This window comes from Rhineura floridana, chromosome 16 (genome assembly GCF_030035675.1).
Source record: "Rhineura floridana isolate rRhiFlo1 chromosome 16, rRhiFlo1.hap2, whole genome shotgun sequence".
NCBI classification, from domain to species: Eukaryota; Metazoa; Chordata; class Lepidosauria; order Squamata; family Rhineuridae; genus Rhineura; species Rhineura floridana.
The window spans coordinates 15025728-15043612 of NC_084495.1; the positions used below are offsets into that span (position 1 = coordinate 15025728).

The 17885-nt window shown below is 41.8% G+C and overlaps 1 protein-coding gene across 7 annotated transcripts in view; it reads left to right on the forward strand.

Annotated features, from left to right (window-relative positions):
* Window positions 1–17885, forward strand: part of TENM1 (teneurin transmembrane protein 1) — an 897331-nt gene that overhangs the window by 790104 nt on the left and 89342 nt on the right. For all 7 annotated transcript variants that reach the window (XM_061598133.1, XM_061598132.1, XM_061598131.1 and 4 more), the window contains 2 exons: window positions 9059–9308; window positions 15018–15038. In XM_061598133.1, the coding sequence (XP_061454117.1) occupies window positions 9059–9308; window positions 15018–15038 (271 nt within the window). The remainder of the gene's footprint in view (window positions 1–9058; window positions 9309–15017; window positions 15039–17885) is intronic.

Here is a 17885-nt window from a genome sequence, read left to right on the forward strand (position 1 = left end):
CTTTGAGATGTTTCAGACTGTGGTAGGCTGTTTTCCTAAGCACTGCGATGAGTACCAAACCAAATCTTGTGGTCAGTGCACATCCCGAATAACCAAGCATTTATATTCCATTTTATATTTAAAAACAAATTCATCTGGGTCAGATTCCAAATTCTGACAGACAAGTGAAGACTGGAGATAAAAAGTAACAGTTAGAAGTGAGGGGGGGGGTCAGCAACTAAGATATCTGGGTTCTACTTTGAGCTCTAGTAGGGAATTAGTTAGCACACAATAGATCTGGGTAAGGTTGCCTTTAAACTATTGACAGAAAGTACAGCAAACACGACTTTTGCAAAGTAATCAGATACTAACTGAAGAAGCCTTTTGAAGAACTATGGGTAGCTAGCAAATTAGAAAATCTTCCCATTGCAAGAATTGCATGCCTAATTTTCCAATTAAGCATTCTGGATGCACAGTTACTTAGGCAAGGCTGAAATACCACCAAAATGAATAGGAAGACTCCTCACATCCTATTGTTGGAGCAAATTTGTAAAAGCTGGGGGAGGGTTGGAAGTGTAAAAAAGAATAACCTCATACAATAATGTGGATCTTCTGTGCTCTGTGTGTGTGTGTTTGATGTGTGATGTGTACTTGAGCTAAAGCTGAATGCTAAGTCTCAAATAAAAAAGCGGCTTTGCAACGAAGAAATTCAATGTGATCCGGCTGCAGAGGTTCTCCCTTTGCTGGGCATGATAAAAGAATCAATGTCATTTTAAGGATAATCTAGTAGATTTAAGGGTTTTCCCCATAAAGCATTGTCCGGATAGTGCTGTAAAACCAAACTAGATTAGATATCCTAATATATATATTCTATATACGACCTGAGAAACCAGGGTTCGAATCCCCACACAGCCATGAAGCTCACTGGGTGACCTTGGGCCAGTCACAGGCTCTCAGCCTTAGAGGACGGCAATGTTAAACTCCCTCTGAATACTGCTTACCACGAAAACCCTATTTACAGGGTCGCTATAAGTCGGAATCGACTTGAAGGCAGTTCAGATAGATAGATAGATAGATAGAAAGAGCAGAAAGCAATTTGTGGGGGCAACTTTTGATTGAAACAGCAGCACTGGGAGATGGGATGTTTAAACCTTTTCCCCTGTGCTGTTTTCAGAATCTAAATCTATTATCCCTGCTGGAGAGGAAAACACAGGTTGCTTAGATTGTCCCTGTATTTCTTTTCCCTAGCAGGGGTAATACCAGCTTTTGGGTTGAAGGAGTGGGATTTAGATTGTGACAATTATATGGGGAAGAAGAGGTTAAGGGTTAAACATCTACCCTTCCCTATTCTTGCTGCTCTCATCAAAATCAGCTACTTACATTTTTTAAAAATGTGATAAGATACAGTAAGGGATCTTCTGCATTATATTTGTGTTGTCTCATAGATCATATTCTGGGTTGTTTTCCTGATTTGTTAAGGTCCCTGGTTCAGAGGCAATGAAAGCCGTGAGTGGGAGAAATGGGGAGAAGAGAAGCATTCACTCACAGCAATGGAGGCAGGCACAGCAGGGCAAATGGGGCACTGCCCCCACCAACCTGGGTCTGCCCTTGGCCAGTCCCCACCTGCCTGTCTTCTTACCTGCACGCAGTCCAGGGGTTAGAACTGCCTGTGAGCTTACTTCTCCTTCGTTTCAGTGTTGCTTCAGAGGGAGGAGGATGGGGACAAAACTAGAATTATTAGCTGTTGCTTACCATTGGCTCTGGCTCCACCTACTGTTGGCCTCTCTGCCTTCCACACTCCGATACTAAGTGAGCATCAGCCGCCATTGATTCACAGCTTCGTAAAGAAGCCTATCATGATCATCTGAACTCGATCATTATCTCCAAGGCCAGCACAGGACATTTTGCCCGAGATGGACCAGCAAGTCATTCACTCTCCACTGCAGGCTCAAGCTGCATAATTACCATGGTCTGTCAAGTTATTTTGGCACCTGAGGTAGAAAGTCTCTCAAGTACCTCAGCCCCCTCCTACCAATTGAAAAACAATAGAGTTGGCTGCCCATTCATGACATCCTAATGATAGGGTTGGCCCTAGTTTCATACATGGAAAGTGTTTAGTAGATGATCTCCCTCAGATGTATAAGATCTGTCTTTGGGGCTGGTATTCAGATTTCATTCAAAAAGGTGATAAAGGGTAGGGAGATTTCAACAACGTATTGGTGAGGTTTTATTGCATTTTGTGATGGTATTGAAATTACACATGTACGCACAGAGAGATAGCTTTACTTTCATTTTCCTTCATTACCTGCCCCGGACCTTTGAGATGGGTTAGGCTATCTGTCTCAAATAAACAAGTAAATATGCACGCCTTTTGAATAGGCATCATTCATTGACGTTACAGATATTATAAAAACCTGGCTTCATCTTACTGAACTTGCTTAGTGAAAACATTGACTAATCCTTGAACGTGTCGAAAAGAACACTTGTGTTTGTGTGGGCTTTAAAGCACAACGGTGTTTGGGAGGTTGTTGTATCCTGTTTGTCTTTATGGCATGGTATTAAACCAAAGACTCTTATTGTCAGCTATAAACAAGATATTTGCACGTAGACATGTAGAGAAGCAGGGTCTCTGGGGCCCTAATTATATATTGTTACTTGTGGGAGAAAGGTGAAAGATTGTCTTTCCTCATTTAGCCATAGACAAAGGCCAACTGATCCTGTCATTTCAGTGTGTGTTTTTTGCTGCCAGGGGAGGAGGCGTTTGTGTGCATTAAGGATCCTGGCACGTCTCCAATCTGCTCTTCTAAACCAACACAAAACTCCAAAGGGAAATAAAGCATCCTGTCCCTGATGCTTTATAAATCAGTTTTCAAATGTGACTTCCTTCCCCCCTCCTTTTCTTTGTTTTTTAATTCCTTGAATTCAACATTAAAAACCAACTGCTATTTCCTCTTCTAAGGAAATGTGAGCTGTTTTTTGTTTTATTTTTCATTGACTGTGTATTTATTGTTGGGTTTAAGCAAGCTTGCATGCCACCCCCTTTGATAGGGAGATGTTCCCCCTAACCAGTACTGGGGATATCTCTATATATTTGTTTACCATGATATAACTTCCTTAAAGGGTGGGGTTATTTACCTTCTCTTCCTCCTCCTTTGTTAGGGCATATTAATATTTTTGCATATTCTCCATTAACCTCTAGCAGAGGGAGCAGGTAGGCGCTCCTTCCAGGAGCATCCTAACCAATGACTGAAAATGACTGAGACTACAGATTATTTTCTATGTAAGCTAGAGCCTATGTTTTCTTAAACATGTGAAGGTTGTGAGTAAATATTCTTTATTCTTTTTACCTAAGAATATTGTCTCTGTGAGTTATTTGATTAACTAGTGTAAAGAGGGAAGATGGGACTGGTTATTCTCATTCCACTGTTGCATATATACTTTGCTAAGAAATAGGACTACATATTGTTGCTATTTCATTTAAACCAAACATTGATAAGCTGCAAAATGACTCTAAAATGTGACTTTGGAAATCCTGACTTGGTACACCTGTTGTGCTTTATGGAGAACTTTAGAAATTGAAAGTTTGTCTTACCATTTTTAGCTAATGTTCTTGTTTTATTTGCAGCCCCCTTCTTGTTCTAAAATCTCCCCCAGATGAGAGCAGCCAACTTATGAGTGCTCTCAGAGTCCCACAACCTCATGTTCCCATCAGAGAAGCCTTGATGTGTCCCTGGCTGCTAGCATAGGAGGGTTAAGACTCTTCTCGTCTTTGAATGCCCCCTGGGGTTACTGGGCACGTTTTTTCCTCTCCTCTCTCAATACCTGTTTCCTGTAAGGCAGGTTGGGGAACATTTGGTCCTTCAGGTGTTTCTGAATTACAACCCCCCATCAGCCTCAGCAAGCATGGCTGATGTCCAAGGATGATGGGAACTGTAGTTTAGCAACTTCTGGATGGCCAAAGGTTCCTCGCACCTGCTGTAAGGAGTTTAGTTTGCTGGCTCGTCACAAAGTTGTAACCCAGAAAGAGTTTCCCTGTCAGTTCCTGCTGTAGCTCCCAGGCTGAGTTAAGGCTTCTCTTTCTAAGTATCTCTTCCTTCCGAGTCTATGCTGCTCCTGTGGTTGCCCTCTCCTCCCCAACTCCTCCCTCTTTATAGTATGCCAAGGAGGAAAGGCTCATCCCACACAGCAGTGACACTCTGTCTAGACAAGGTTCAACTATGTCAAGCCTCTAACAAGTCCCACCTGCAACCAACCTGCCATAATTTTTATTCCTTTATTATTTATTTATTACTTGATTTATATCCCGCCCTTCCTCCCAGCCGGAGCCCATTTTATTCATTTGATTATTATGGAAACGTGACCTGGGGATTGTTATACCAGGAGAGACATGGTCTGGGTTGTGGAGTTTAAAAAAAAAAAAAACCGCTGAGATCGATCTCTGTCCTAGGTAGGGAGAATTCCATAAAGTTGGTCTGTAGATGGTACTTCACATCCCTCTAGCATTCCTTCATTATGGGTTCCACCAGTCTAGAGTGTTGGAGGGAGCACACAGTGCTGGGGATGTACTTTCATGCATGTTGGTCACAGCAGCGGCTCACTGGATGGGGCACAGCTGTTACTCTAGGTTCCCAGCAGGTGGATCACTCTTACTTTTCAGGCAAGGCAGTGGAGAGGTTGGCATGGTGCAATCGTACCGGCAGAGCTAATCCAGTGTTCCTCTCAATGCATTTGCTCCGTGCCAACCCCCCTGCCATCTTGGCTGTCTCACTCCCGATAAGCAACAGCAACCCAGCAGCTAGGAAGCTAGTGTCAGGCTCTGCCCCATTTGGCCAACCACGTCTGACTGTTTGTGTCTTACTGTTCAAAACCTCTGGCATGGGGGTGTCAGCTTAACAAGGCAGGCAGTAGTAGTTTTATTTTTATCAACTTTATTGGATGTTTTTGAGGTTCCAAATGAGAATTTGCAAGATCATTACCTCCTGGTGTTTGTTCCTGACAGTAGTGGAAATTGCAATACTTCTAAATGGAGATATGTATCCCAGTTGGTCTCTGTGCTGGATTTGAATTGATTTTATGTATGTGCTGATGTTGCCTTTTAATCTGCACATGCACGCACAAACACATACACCCACAGACACACACATATATTTGTGGGAGGGTCAGTGTGTTTTGTACCTTTCATATTTTTTGTTATTTATTTTTTTTATTTCATTATTTTTCTTTGTTTATGTTCTTCCCTTTCACTGTTCAATATGCAAATGAAAATAAGAATATATTTTAATTGTTTTTATACATGCAACATATATTATAGGTTTTTATTATATTGTAAATTACTTTTGGATGCCTCATGGGTGGTGATACATTAAGAAGAATAACAATGATAGTAGTAGCCATTAGAACCTAGTATGGATGCATGCTTTGTCTGAACAGTGAATGTGTCAACTGAAAGTGTCCAGAAGACTAATGCACTTGGACTCATCTTATTTTATTTCCCACCCTTCCTTCCAGAAGGAGCTCCAGGTCATGGTACCCATGCATAGCTTTATTACATACATCCAATCAGGGGATCATAGATAGCATCCTCCATGAATGCATAGAAAGCTTTGCTTCCCTAGACTCCTTTTAGGTGAAACGGGAGGATATAAATTAAATAAATAAAGCAAGCAAGCTTTGGAGAGACCTGCTTAAATATCTGAGAAAATATTCTATAGTCACCCACAGATTTCTTCTTATCCTAGGTTATATGCATCTGATTTTTTTTATCCTGATATCTACGGGTTATATTCAGCTAAGTCTTACTCAGAGTAGACCCCTTGAAATTACTAACCTGAGTTGGTCATATCTATTGACTTCATTGGGTCTACCCAGAGTAGGTTTACAGCTGATGAAAGTTCACCATCATGTTAGCAGCAGATTAAAATAACATCTTAACAGTGCCACCCCACCCACCCACCCCACCCACACATACATACATACACACAGGGGGAAAAGTTCCGTCAGTTTGGGATCGCTCAGTTTCTCATTTTTCCCATTTTAAATTCAGTTCTGCAGCAATTTATTTTTTTTTTAAGATCCTCAAGAAAATTCTTCACCACTGTAGTGCACATTTCTCCTACTGAACTCATTTTTGTATGCAGTCTTAACTAATATACACATTTTTGCAAGCAATTTCTCCTAATATAATGCATTTTGTATGTTCTGTTAATTTTTATGCACATTTCCCCTAATATATGTATTCTTTTAAACAATGCTTGGTTGGATAATTGCATTGCAAAATTTGGATAAATGTGGATTTCGAAGGCTGGCTGTGTTTTGGTTCTCATATTGTTTTGGAAAGTGCAAATTTGATAAATTTAGTTTTAAATGTGAACCAAATCTAATGTCTCTCCCATCCCTAATACACATATACATACATGGTATTGTTAGAAAGTATGGGGACACTTTCCAGATTGAATGCTGAATTAAACTGGCCTACAATTCATGCATAATTCTTAATGGCAGTGATGCATAACTGAAGGCAGAATTGTATCCAAATGATTGTAAATGAAGAGTGCTGTAAAGAGTCCCATTAAGTAAATGCATGTCTGGTGTTATTAAGTTTAGAATACATAAAAGATTCAGGACAGGGCCAAAGAAATGTGTGACGGGTTCTGTGTTGAATGGAGCTGAAATTTCTCAGAAGACTTTTTTTCTGATAACAGTTCTGAGATTTTTCTTTTTCCCACATGCACACCTTAAGAAACAGGAGACCACTTTTGATCTGGATGTTCTCTATCTGTTAAAAAGGTGTTTCCCAGTTTGTACTCACTATTATTTGTAAGGGGGGGAGGGATCCCTCTTTGATAACTGTCCTGCCCAAACTCAAGGAACTCAGACACAGCTGTATTTTTTTTCCTTTTATTGAAGTAAAAGAAAGTTTCAGTTCAGTGCACTTCATAAATCTACCTATGGCTTACTTAGAACTCAGCATCCCTCTCTAACTAACTAGGCACAACTTGATGGCATAAAGACATTGACTCAGCAACTAACCCTCCCACTTCACCCAGCTTAAGTAGGGCCGGGCGGTCCCCCCACTTGTGTGTACCCTGAGTCACGGTTGGAGGCGGGCATGTAATCGCAAACTCCTCCTGAGCTGGGTTTGTTGAACCTCCTGCCACATCCGCCTCCTGGACCTGGGCAAAGGTGGGATCTTGGCATCAGTCCTATCCTCTCCTGCTATGGGGAAGAGCTGTCTGGAGGAGGAGGAGGAATAAGGGGCCAGTCCAGGGGTCCCTCTTGGGGGGCATCTGGGACTGCTGGAGATGGCCTGTCAATGCCTGGAGTGGGGATTACTTTGACATCCCACCCCTCACTGGGTCCTTCCCCAGCTGGTACTTCCCAGTCCAAGTCTTCCTCCCCCCTTCTGTGCATCAGTCCACCCCCAGCTAGCATGGCTCATGACAGTAACTATGTCAGAGAGCCAGTGTGGTGTAGTGGTTGGAGTATTGGACTAGGAGCTGGGAGACCAGGGTTCAAATCCCTGCTCAAACAAAGCTCACTGGGTGACCTAAGACCAGTCATGATCTCTTGGCCTAACCTACCTCAGAGGGTTGATATGAGAATAAAATGGGGAGGGGAAGAACCTTGGGAGAAAGGTAGGATATGAATGAATACCTCATTTCCCCTTGGGAAAATACTCTATTGAAGGCAGTGCTGCATACCATTAGCCAAGTTTCATCCCAGTTTAAATATTGATCTTGAAATGTTGAAAGTGGCAAAAAAAAGTTCTGTGCCCCGTAATAAAATTTGTGGGGACACATGAATATCTGAGTACCAGACAACATCAAATTATAACTTACAAGCAGCTAAGTACCTAGAGCAATAGCCAGCCATGTTAGGATATCTGTGGGTTTTCATGCTTTCTCAGTGCTGTCCAAACCAAGTTATAGTAGATACCAAAAAATGGAAATACTTAGAACCATCAAAGATTCTTAGAGCTTATTGAGGGCTGCATGGCTAAAAGCTGAACTATGTTTGATGCAGAAGACCTGTGATTAGATCTCCCAACATTTGTTGTTGTTTGTTTTTCATCAGATGTAGCCAGGGTGGAAAGAGGCTGCCAATTTAAAGTTTTAAAGAGGCTGCCAATTTAAAATTTAAAGAGGGAGGGTTAACTTTTTAGCGGCAAGAAGGCTTCCAGAGCTACTTAGCGTGATCAGTAATAAGATGATCCGTGTCCTCAGGATTACAATATAAAAGACACAAGACAAAAGGAAAGGGGATTAGGAAAAAGGAAGAAAAAAGCAAAGGCACCAGTTCTTAGATGCAAAAATTCTGTTAAGTGTTCTCTGTGGCAGGGAGGGTGGGAGCAAATTCCCTAGAGCTGCCGCTTCTTTGGCTGATGGATGGAGCCAGGTTGGCCGCCTCCTTGCCATGATGTTATTCCTTTGAAATGTTGGCTTCCAGACATATTTTCATCTTTTTTTAAAAAAAAAATGAAATTAATTTGTTGCTCCTTCTGAAATCCAATACAGTGTCTTGTCTCATTATTTACAAGGATCAGAGTGTAATAAATGAACAATGTTTGCTGGTTTATTCATTTTTATATTTATTTATTTATTTATTTTTATTATTCAAGACCAGTTATGTCTTCTGGAGACCTCTAAAACAACTTTCAAAAGTAGTTCCACACTTTGTGTGTCTTATGTTGGGAATAAACATATGCATTGTATTTCTATTTTCATCTCATACATCATGGGTGCAGTTCTGTCAAGAAGGTGATATGTTCTTGGAACGGTAATGGGAGATGGAAGGCAATATGAGCCCTTAGAAATGTAAAACACAGCCATCCGTGGTTAACAGCTTGGAGCAAAATCACTAGGACCTTCCAAGGTTTTGCACACATCTCATTTTAGAAATATTTACCAGGGAAAGGTATTTAACAAGCTTTCTAGGTAGAGGATCTGATCCCATAATCTTGGCAGCATTACTGGTACATTGCATCTAGCAAGCTTCCATTATGTTCAAAGTGAAAAGTCCTGGGCAAACTGCTATGTACAAGTATTATGTGCTTAACTATGTGCATGTATTTTTAAACTAGGTATTGTCCATAAAGGAAATGGAGACAACATATTCATCTCCCAGCAGCCACCAGTCATCTCAACTGTCATGGGCAATGGGCACCAGAGGAGTGTTTCCTGCACCAACTGCAATGGCCCATCTCGTAGCAGTAAACTCTTTGCACCCGTCGCCATGGCCTCTGGTACTGATGGCAGCATATACATTGGAGACTTCAATTTTGTTCGGAGGCTCCTTCCTTCAGGAAACTCTATTAGCATCCTAGAACTGAGGTAGGAAACTTTGGAGTGCTTAAAAAAATACATTGGAAAGCAAACGTACAGAGAATCCTCCCAAACGTGCTTGGAGTTTTGTAATATGGTATTTCCTTCAGGGGTACTGCTAAGGAAGAGATGTTCTGCTGCATCTGTATTTCAGATCACACACTGTTATGTTAGTAGCGCCAACATTTCTGGGCAGGTGGCATTGCTTAGACCACATGCAATGCACGCAGATTGAGAAACAGTCATAGAATCAGATTAGTAGAGATGGAAGGGGTCCATAAGGCCATTGAGTCCAACCCCCTGCTCAGTGCAGGAGTCCAACTTAAAGCATACCTGACAGATGGCTGTCCAGCTGCCTCCTTGAATACCTCTAGTGCTGAACAGCCCCCCACTTCCCTAGATCATTGGTTCCATTGTCATACTGCTCTAACAGTTAGGGAGTTTTCCTGATGTTTAGCCAAAATCTAGCTTCCTGTAACTTGAGCCCATTATTCTGTGTCCTACACAGAAGATGATCGAGAACAGATCCTGGCCCTCCTCTGTGTGACAACCTTTCAAGTACTTGAAGAGTGCTGTCATATCTCCCCTCAATCTTCTCTTCTGAAGACCAAACATGCTTAGTTCTTTCAGTCTCTCATCATAGGGCTTTGTTTCCAGTCGCCTGATCATCCTCATTGCCCTCCTCAGAACCTGTTCCAGTTTGTCTGCATCCTTCTTACAGTGCAGTGTCCAGAACTGGATACAGTACTCAAGATGAGGCCTAACTAGTGCTGAATAGAGGGGAACTACTACTTCACATGATTTGGAAACGATACTTCTGTTAACGTAGCCTAAAATAGCATTTGCTTTTTTTGCAGCCACATCACACTGTTGGTTCATATTCAGCTTTGGATCAACAAGAACGCCAGTATCCTTCTCTCATGTAGTATAGCTGAACCATGTATCCCCCATCTTAAAATTGTGCATTTGGTTTCTTTTTCCTAGGTGTAGAACTTTGCACTTATCCCTGTTAAATTTCATTGTTGTTTTCCGTTCCTATTATATTTTAATATAAATTAAATTAGACAAATACATGGAGGAAAAGGCTGTCACTGACTAATAGCCATGGTGGCGATGCTCTGCTTTCACAGTCAGAGGCACTATGCTTCTGGATACCAGTTGCTGGGAATTGCAGGAGGGGAGAGTGCTCTTGCACTCAGGTCCTGCTTGTGGGCTTCCCATAGGCATCTGGGTGGCCATTGCGAAAACAGGATGCTGGACTAGATGGCCTGATCTGCTCTTCTTATGTTCTTAAATTAATATAAGAATGAAATATTAACTATTTATCTGAATTATTTTAGTCATGTAATATTTACACAATTTTCTCTTATAATGCAAATGGATAGTAATTTTAGTTCCATCCAGAAACTAAATACCTGTGTAAAATGTATTTAATAAATAATTTATATACTTGAAATATCATTATCATGGTTTATCTGCGTGCCGCCTTTCCATAGTAAGGTATGCTGAAGGTAGCTTATAGCATGAAAAAAGTTACCCAATTCACTCAGTTACAACAATAAGTTAATGAAAACTTCTCATTTAATATACAATAAAACGAAACAGTTCCCTCATAATTCATAATAAAGTCCAAGAATAAAATACAAAAACATAATCCCAGGAACAGCAAAAATATCTGACCTCCAGAATTAAGTCTGGGCTCGAGATGGTCTGACACCTTCAGGTAGTAGCAGCTTTTAGAGCTGGAATCAGGTGGCCACCCACCCTCACAGGCCAGGTGGGAAAAGGCCAGCAAGCAGGGAGAGGGTCTTGCAGCATTCACAGTCAAGATGGTCTCTCTGTTTAAATAAAATAAAAGGCCTCGTGGAATGCCCATCTGCACATCATCCAAAATGGCCAAAAAAAATGTACGGTAATAGTTCCCAAAAAGCAATTGCACCGCCAAGATACCACAAATGTATCAAACACCAACTCTCAGCTCTTTCTCAATTCAAGCTGCAAAACTACTCCTCCACCTTCTTTTCTATCTCTCAGACACACAGGGAGAGCATAATATACGCCATAGACTCTACCCTGCAGGTAAATTGCCCATTCAGGAAAAGAGATCAAGTCGTTAGCTCCCACTCAGGATACATCAACCAATCATCCCTGACTATTAGAGAGCAATCACTTTAGGAACGGATGGTCATCCAACCTTGTAACAATATCTTCAATTCTATCTACCTAGAAAACACAATAGGATAGGTCAGGAAAGCATGAGCTGGAAATTGGACAAGACTCCCCAAATTAGCAATATTTTTTTAAAAAAATCCAGTATTCCGTATGATATTTTGCCATCAAAAGCTATGCTGTCGACAACTTCTTGCACCTGTGTTACTATGCAACTTTCTGTGTTGTGTCAACTATCTCTTAAATTAACTTCTGTGGTTTGGCTTAAATAGTTAAATTATGTTAATCATTGAAATGTGTGTACAAATTAACACAAAATTAAGTCCAAAAAAATTTGTGGAAGCTCACCCATCTTTATTTTATTATTTATATTTGTGAAATGCATTTATTACCTGTGGTTCTCCACAGAATCCCAGGCAGGTTACCAAATAGAAAAGAAATCCATATTTTAAATATATATAGATATAGATATATATAGATAGATAGATAGATAGATATATTGAATAAATGTCATATTAACTCAAGACAACTCTCCCCATCATACCCAATACCAAAACTCCACTGTGTGTACAGCAAATACAATTCCCAATGATTATACTAAGAGACCAAAATCAAGTATAAGCACTAAGTCAACCCATTAACCAGAATCTCTGTGGAATTATGTCTAACCAAAAAGATTTTTGTGACAGTGGTGACAATATCATTTCGTCTTTCTGTACCACATATACAATAAAAGGATGCCAGACATCTTCAAAGTCTCTTTTATCTTCACACCTCTCAGTGATCGATTCCATTTTTTTAAAGCATCAAAACAAAGTCACTAAAACCATAGACTATCTAAAATTGCTTAAAACAGAAGTGTAATCAGAATTCCCAAAATCTTGGGTTAAAAAAATGTGCCTTGGTATGCTTTTCTTATGGATGACCTACACTTGTTTAGACCTATAAGATCACTTTTTTGAATGAAATTGCAAAAGTCATTAGGAAAAAGGGGTGGGAGAAAGAAAGAAAAAGTAAGCAACCAAGAACCTGTCAGTTCACATTAACAGAACTTTTCAACATCTATACATCCTTTTGGTTGACACATACAGATCAATATATGCCTTCCAAATATCCAAACGTGTATCCAGATGAAGTTGGTATGTATAGAAGGTACATTCAAATGTAGCATCGAATCATTGCATAATAGTTGGTGGGTATTTGTCCTTCGAGGCTCGAAGTAGGAGTCTCTTAGTGACCATTAGGACATATAAAGTCAATTCTTGTTGTCCTTAGACTTACAAGATCACTTAGATCATCCGAGGAAACTCTACCTTGTGGTACCGCTCCCTACAGAATATCATAAGGTGGTGACCTGAAAGTGGGCATTTTCTGCTATTGCTGTTCTAAAGAATGTCCTTCCCTCTACCTATGGAAAAGAGACAACCATCAGTTGCTTCAGATATCTCGTTAAGACTTATCTTTTTGCCCAGGCTTTCCCTGATCCATAAGATCAGGTCCTGTCTTCATTTCTCTGAATTCTTGTTTTTATATGCTTTTATATTGCTGTTTCTGTGTTTCATTCTTGTTTTATTTGTTTATTGTTTTTATGTTTTGATTGCTCAGAGATTTTTAAAAAATATATTAAGCAGTTTATGCATGCTTTTAAATAAATAATAAATGAATATAGAGTTGGCACCAGGTGTTCATCTAAACGCAGGGAGTTCCAGAGCCTGGGTGCCACCACAGAGAAGGCTCTTTCGGACGCCAGTACCCCATAAACCTCAAAGAATGCTGGAATTCTTAACACGGCATCCCCTGCCAGCCTTACGTTCCAGGCTGGCTTCAGTCCTTTGAAGATAGTTATTTGCCAGAGTTCCAGCATGCTGCTTTCAGCTGCACATGTCTCCCCTCTTACCCACCCCTCTTGATGTTCCTCAGAATGCCAAGCCACTTTTGCTTCAGAGTAGACTTGGCGAGTCCATTGTTCTCTGGAGCCTGGTTCATCACAGGTTCTTCCTGCAGCCTTCTCCTACCCTCTTGTCGTCTTCCTTGCCCTTCCTTCTCCTAGGCTGACCTCTATACACAATTAACACAGGCTATTGCTTCTTTCTTCACCCCTGTAACTTTCTCTTTTGCTCTCTAGGGAGTATGGTTGCCCGCCTTCTACTTAACCTGTCAGCCTTATGTAGCCTGCAGTGCTGAGGCAGAGGGAAGCATGCTCCTCCTTGCTGTCCATGCCTGACTGTGTTCCTGTTGGAAACACCAAATGCTGTAGGCCTTTTCCTGCAGCTGTATGCTCAGCTATTCTCTCCCTCAAGCCCACATATCCATCTCAGCATTTCTGTTTTATCTCTGTACACTGAAAGAGGGGGTGTGCCCTCCATCCTGGCTTTGGTTGCTGGGGAAAGTTCCTGCAAATACTCACAACAGCATGAGCCATTGACAGGTGCCTCTTCAGAGGTGCTCTTAATCCCATAGCAAAAAAAAAAAACCCAAATATCAGAAAGCCAACCACCAAAAATTTTTAAATTTATGTTTCTTAAATGCCAGAAAAATGAACTGAGGATGCTATTGACTGGAGTTAAGTTTGGAGGTATGAAAGCATAGTAACAAGAAGGCAAATGGTTTTAAGAAGTGAAAGGAACTAACTGCTAGAGTTTAATTTTTTTTTGCTGTGTTGCCCCTTACATTCAAAGGTTTACCCTCCCTTTTGAATAGAGATTAAAAAAAAAAAAGTCTGGCTTTGTTTGTTTGGGCAAGATTCTTATGCCCCACCCTTCTTCCAGTCTGGAATTCAGGGTCCCTAACAACCAATAGATAATCATACGAAGTAGCACATTGATTGAGCCACATTGACAACAAAAATTCAGTAGCAATTTATACCAGTAAAACTACACCTAAAAATAGTTTACCCTGGCCAGTGTAAAAATATCTACTGCAGGGGAATCTTTTTCATCTCGAGGGACGCATAACCTTCTGAGCAACCTTCTGAGGGCCTCATGCCATTGGTGAGCAGAGACACACATGGATGGAGCAAAAACTGTGTGTTTGTTTTTAAGAATAGGCTTGTTTCTATACTCACATTCACACACCCTTCTCTGTCCTCCCATCCAGACAAGCAAGAGGATATTAAAGTTCAAGAACACATTCCAGCCAGAGAAAAATACTTGGGGTGTGAAGCAGGACCAGTGGTGGGTGTGGCCTGGGATGAGAAGGTGTCATCTGGAGAGAGTTCTGCAGACCAGATAGAGAGGTCTGGAGGGCTGCATTTGATCCCTGCCCCTGTGGTTTCTTGCCCCTGATCTACACCTTCCTCATAAAAAACAGCATCTCTCACTTCCTTCTCTCCATCTCCCTCTTTCCAAACACACATTGTCTCATGTCCAGTATGTTGTGTTGCTTCTGTTTTCTGTGCAGTGGCTAGCCTATAGCTTGTTCTAAATAAACAATAATTAGCACCCTCTGTTACTTGCTGATAATGTATTTATTTTGCTGAACCACACCAATAACTTTTGTTTTACTTTTCTTTCTTTTCTGTGTGGTTCCTGCATGAATCTACCTTTCAAGGAACAGAGACACAAGACACAGGTAAGAAAATTATGGTGTATCCATTGGGGATGAGTGAAAGGTCTTTGATAGGAATTTGACTTCCAAATTCTGTTACTGTTTACCCCTCTGGGGATGAAAAGCTCACATAGAAGGTTTAAATACAATATTTATGGAAAACTTTACAAGTCTAGCATCCAGGCATTCTCCTTCATAATAGCTCCAATTCAGGGGCTTATCTGGCCAAAAGATAGGATATTAAAGCTTAGATAAATAGATGCATAAAAATAAAGATTTTTATGGGCCACCGCCACCTCCTATGTGACAGAAGCCTTTCTCCGTAAATACAGGGCTACCTGGTCTGGAACAGCAATGGCAAGCTATGCAATGGCATGCTAGACTGACTCCACCCTGGAACCATTGGCTCCTTCTGAGCAGCAAGTAGAGTAAGAGGGGCTCCTGTTTTAGTGGTTGAACAAGACCTGAGCTCTGGTGCGCCTTCGCTTTCTGGTCTTGTTCTTCAGCCCTGACTCCTTTGGGTCCTGCCTTCTGGTTTTCCTTCCAATCCTGATTGCTCTTTGCTCTGAACTTCCAGTTTCCAGCTGCTGTCCACAGCTCAGCCCTCACACCTATTAACAGCTCATTTCCCCCACAAAATGAGCCTATGAGTTGGACCACCACTCCATGATCTATCCCGTGATTGCCTACCTACAACTTCAGCAGCTTTCCTGCCTCCATTTCCATCCTCTTAAACTTTATGCACTTTCTTTCAATCCCTGTTTTTATTTCTGTCCCTCTGCCTTCAGCATCTCCCTCTTAATACATTCTCCTCTGCTTGATCAAATAAGGTGTCTGTCTGGAACTAGGCTGGCTTGTAACCAGCTGCTGCAAGGTGCTGTGATGTCAATGGATGATGATAGATACCTTGCAGAAGCAATCTGTAATTAGCAAACTCATTATTCCACATGCTTCTTCTAATCATTCTTCATTATGGAAGTTCAAGATTCTACCTGACCCTCTATTAGAACTCCTTTGACAATGGTACAAACCTACATGCTGGCAAAAATACCTGTAACATAATGGAAAAAGTTAAGGAAAAATGTCTGCTCATGAAACTTATCAAACCTTAACTGACAAAAGACTTTCCTTTTTGTCTCTAGAATTAATCCCTAAACTAGGGCAATCTAATAGAATAGACTGGGATTACATAGATTTGGTACAGGTATTTAACTGGTTCTGAGTGCTCAGTGGAGAGGCAGAAACATGAGAACTGGAGATATACTGTAGATCGTCCCCTGTGGCCACAAATGATCAAAAGTTTCTCACTGTGGCAACTACCACATCAGCCTTCATTTTTTAAAAAAGCAATAGAACATTAGAATTCTATGCAACGAAAACTGAAGAGAATAAGGCTTTCAGTGGCCACTAACCCTGATGACTATGTTCTACCTCTACTGAAGTAAGAACATGGCGTCGGAACAGGACGCTAAGTCGGGAGCTCTCTGATACTGACTTAGTTAAATGTTGTTATACATGACGTGAGTTGGAAAGAACTGAATGAAACTGAAAGAAACTGAAAGAAACTGAAACTGACAGAAAGAAACCGATATAAGCATAGTAACATACGTGGAAATACTGCAATTACTTTGTAACGTCTTGGTGCCTTCTCGGCGGTTGCGGTGCTCTGCTTGTGATCTTGGTGTCGGTCGGGAGAGGCTGGCTCATCTGCGGCGTGGGCTTTCGTTTGAGAGTTTTCTGCTCGGCGGCTTGCTGGCTCGTCCTTGCTGCTTCGTCGGGTACGCTGCTCGGGGGGGCGGTGAGGTGTGTTCCTCCCCCAGCTTGTCTGTTTCAGTTTGAGGAGGCGCTGGTTTCTGTGGACGAGTTGATGTTCTGGGGATGTAGGCGCCTCGTTGCTGTTGACTGTCGGCGCTGTGTTGGGCAGCTTGACGCCGCCCTTGCATGGATCTGTGGGGCTTGGTGTTTTGGCTTGGACTTGATGCCTGATGTGTTGCTCCGGTTCAGTCTGGCGCTTATGGACGAGGCAGCAGCTGAGTTTGCGGTGACTTACTATCTACGTCTCCTCTGCTTTGTGTGGTGGATAGAAGCAGAAATTGGTCTATTTTCAATAAGAGTTTGATTCCTGCTGGTGATGGCACTGACTGCTCCAAAGAGGATTTTCGACGTATTTCCAGCATTTTAACATCATCCGACGCCGGTGCCTGCTTGCATAAAGTGTGGGACTGTGTTTTGTGTGTTTGCTTGTGAAGGAATGTGTGGGTATGTATTTGTGATTGTGTTTGATGCGAGTGAATACGTGAGTCTGTTTATATAAGTTTTACTATGTGCCTGGGAAAGAGGTTTTTCCACCAAACGGGAGGACTTGAGGGGCCCCCAATTACTGTAGTGTCGGGCAGAGGGAGGTATGGTGTTGTGTCAAGGACATGCCAGGTAAGGGGAACGTGGCCCAGACAAGTAGTGGCTGTGCCTTGTTCCGGTCCTTCTCACATCCCCAGGAATGTTGGTTGTCCTCTCAGCCAACTCTCAGATCTCCAGTTACTGCTTTTAAATGCCAGATCAGTACATAATAAAATCTCCCTTGTCCATGATTTGATTGTGGATGAGGCAGCCGATCTGGCATGCATAACCGAGACCTGGGTGGGTGAGCAGGGAGGAGCTAATTTCTCCCAGCTCTGCCCACCCGGGTACCTGGTTCAGCATCATGGTAAATCTGAGGGTCGGGGAGGTGGGGTTGCTGTGGTCTATAGGAGTTCCATCCCTCTCATCAAGCACCATGTTCATGTAGCTACTGGCCTGGAGTGTTTGCACCTTGTGTTGGGTCAAAGGGACAGACTGGGAATCTTGTTGGTGTACTGCCCACCCTGCTGCCCA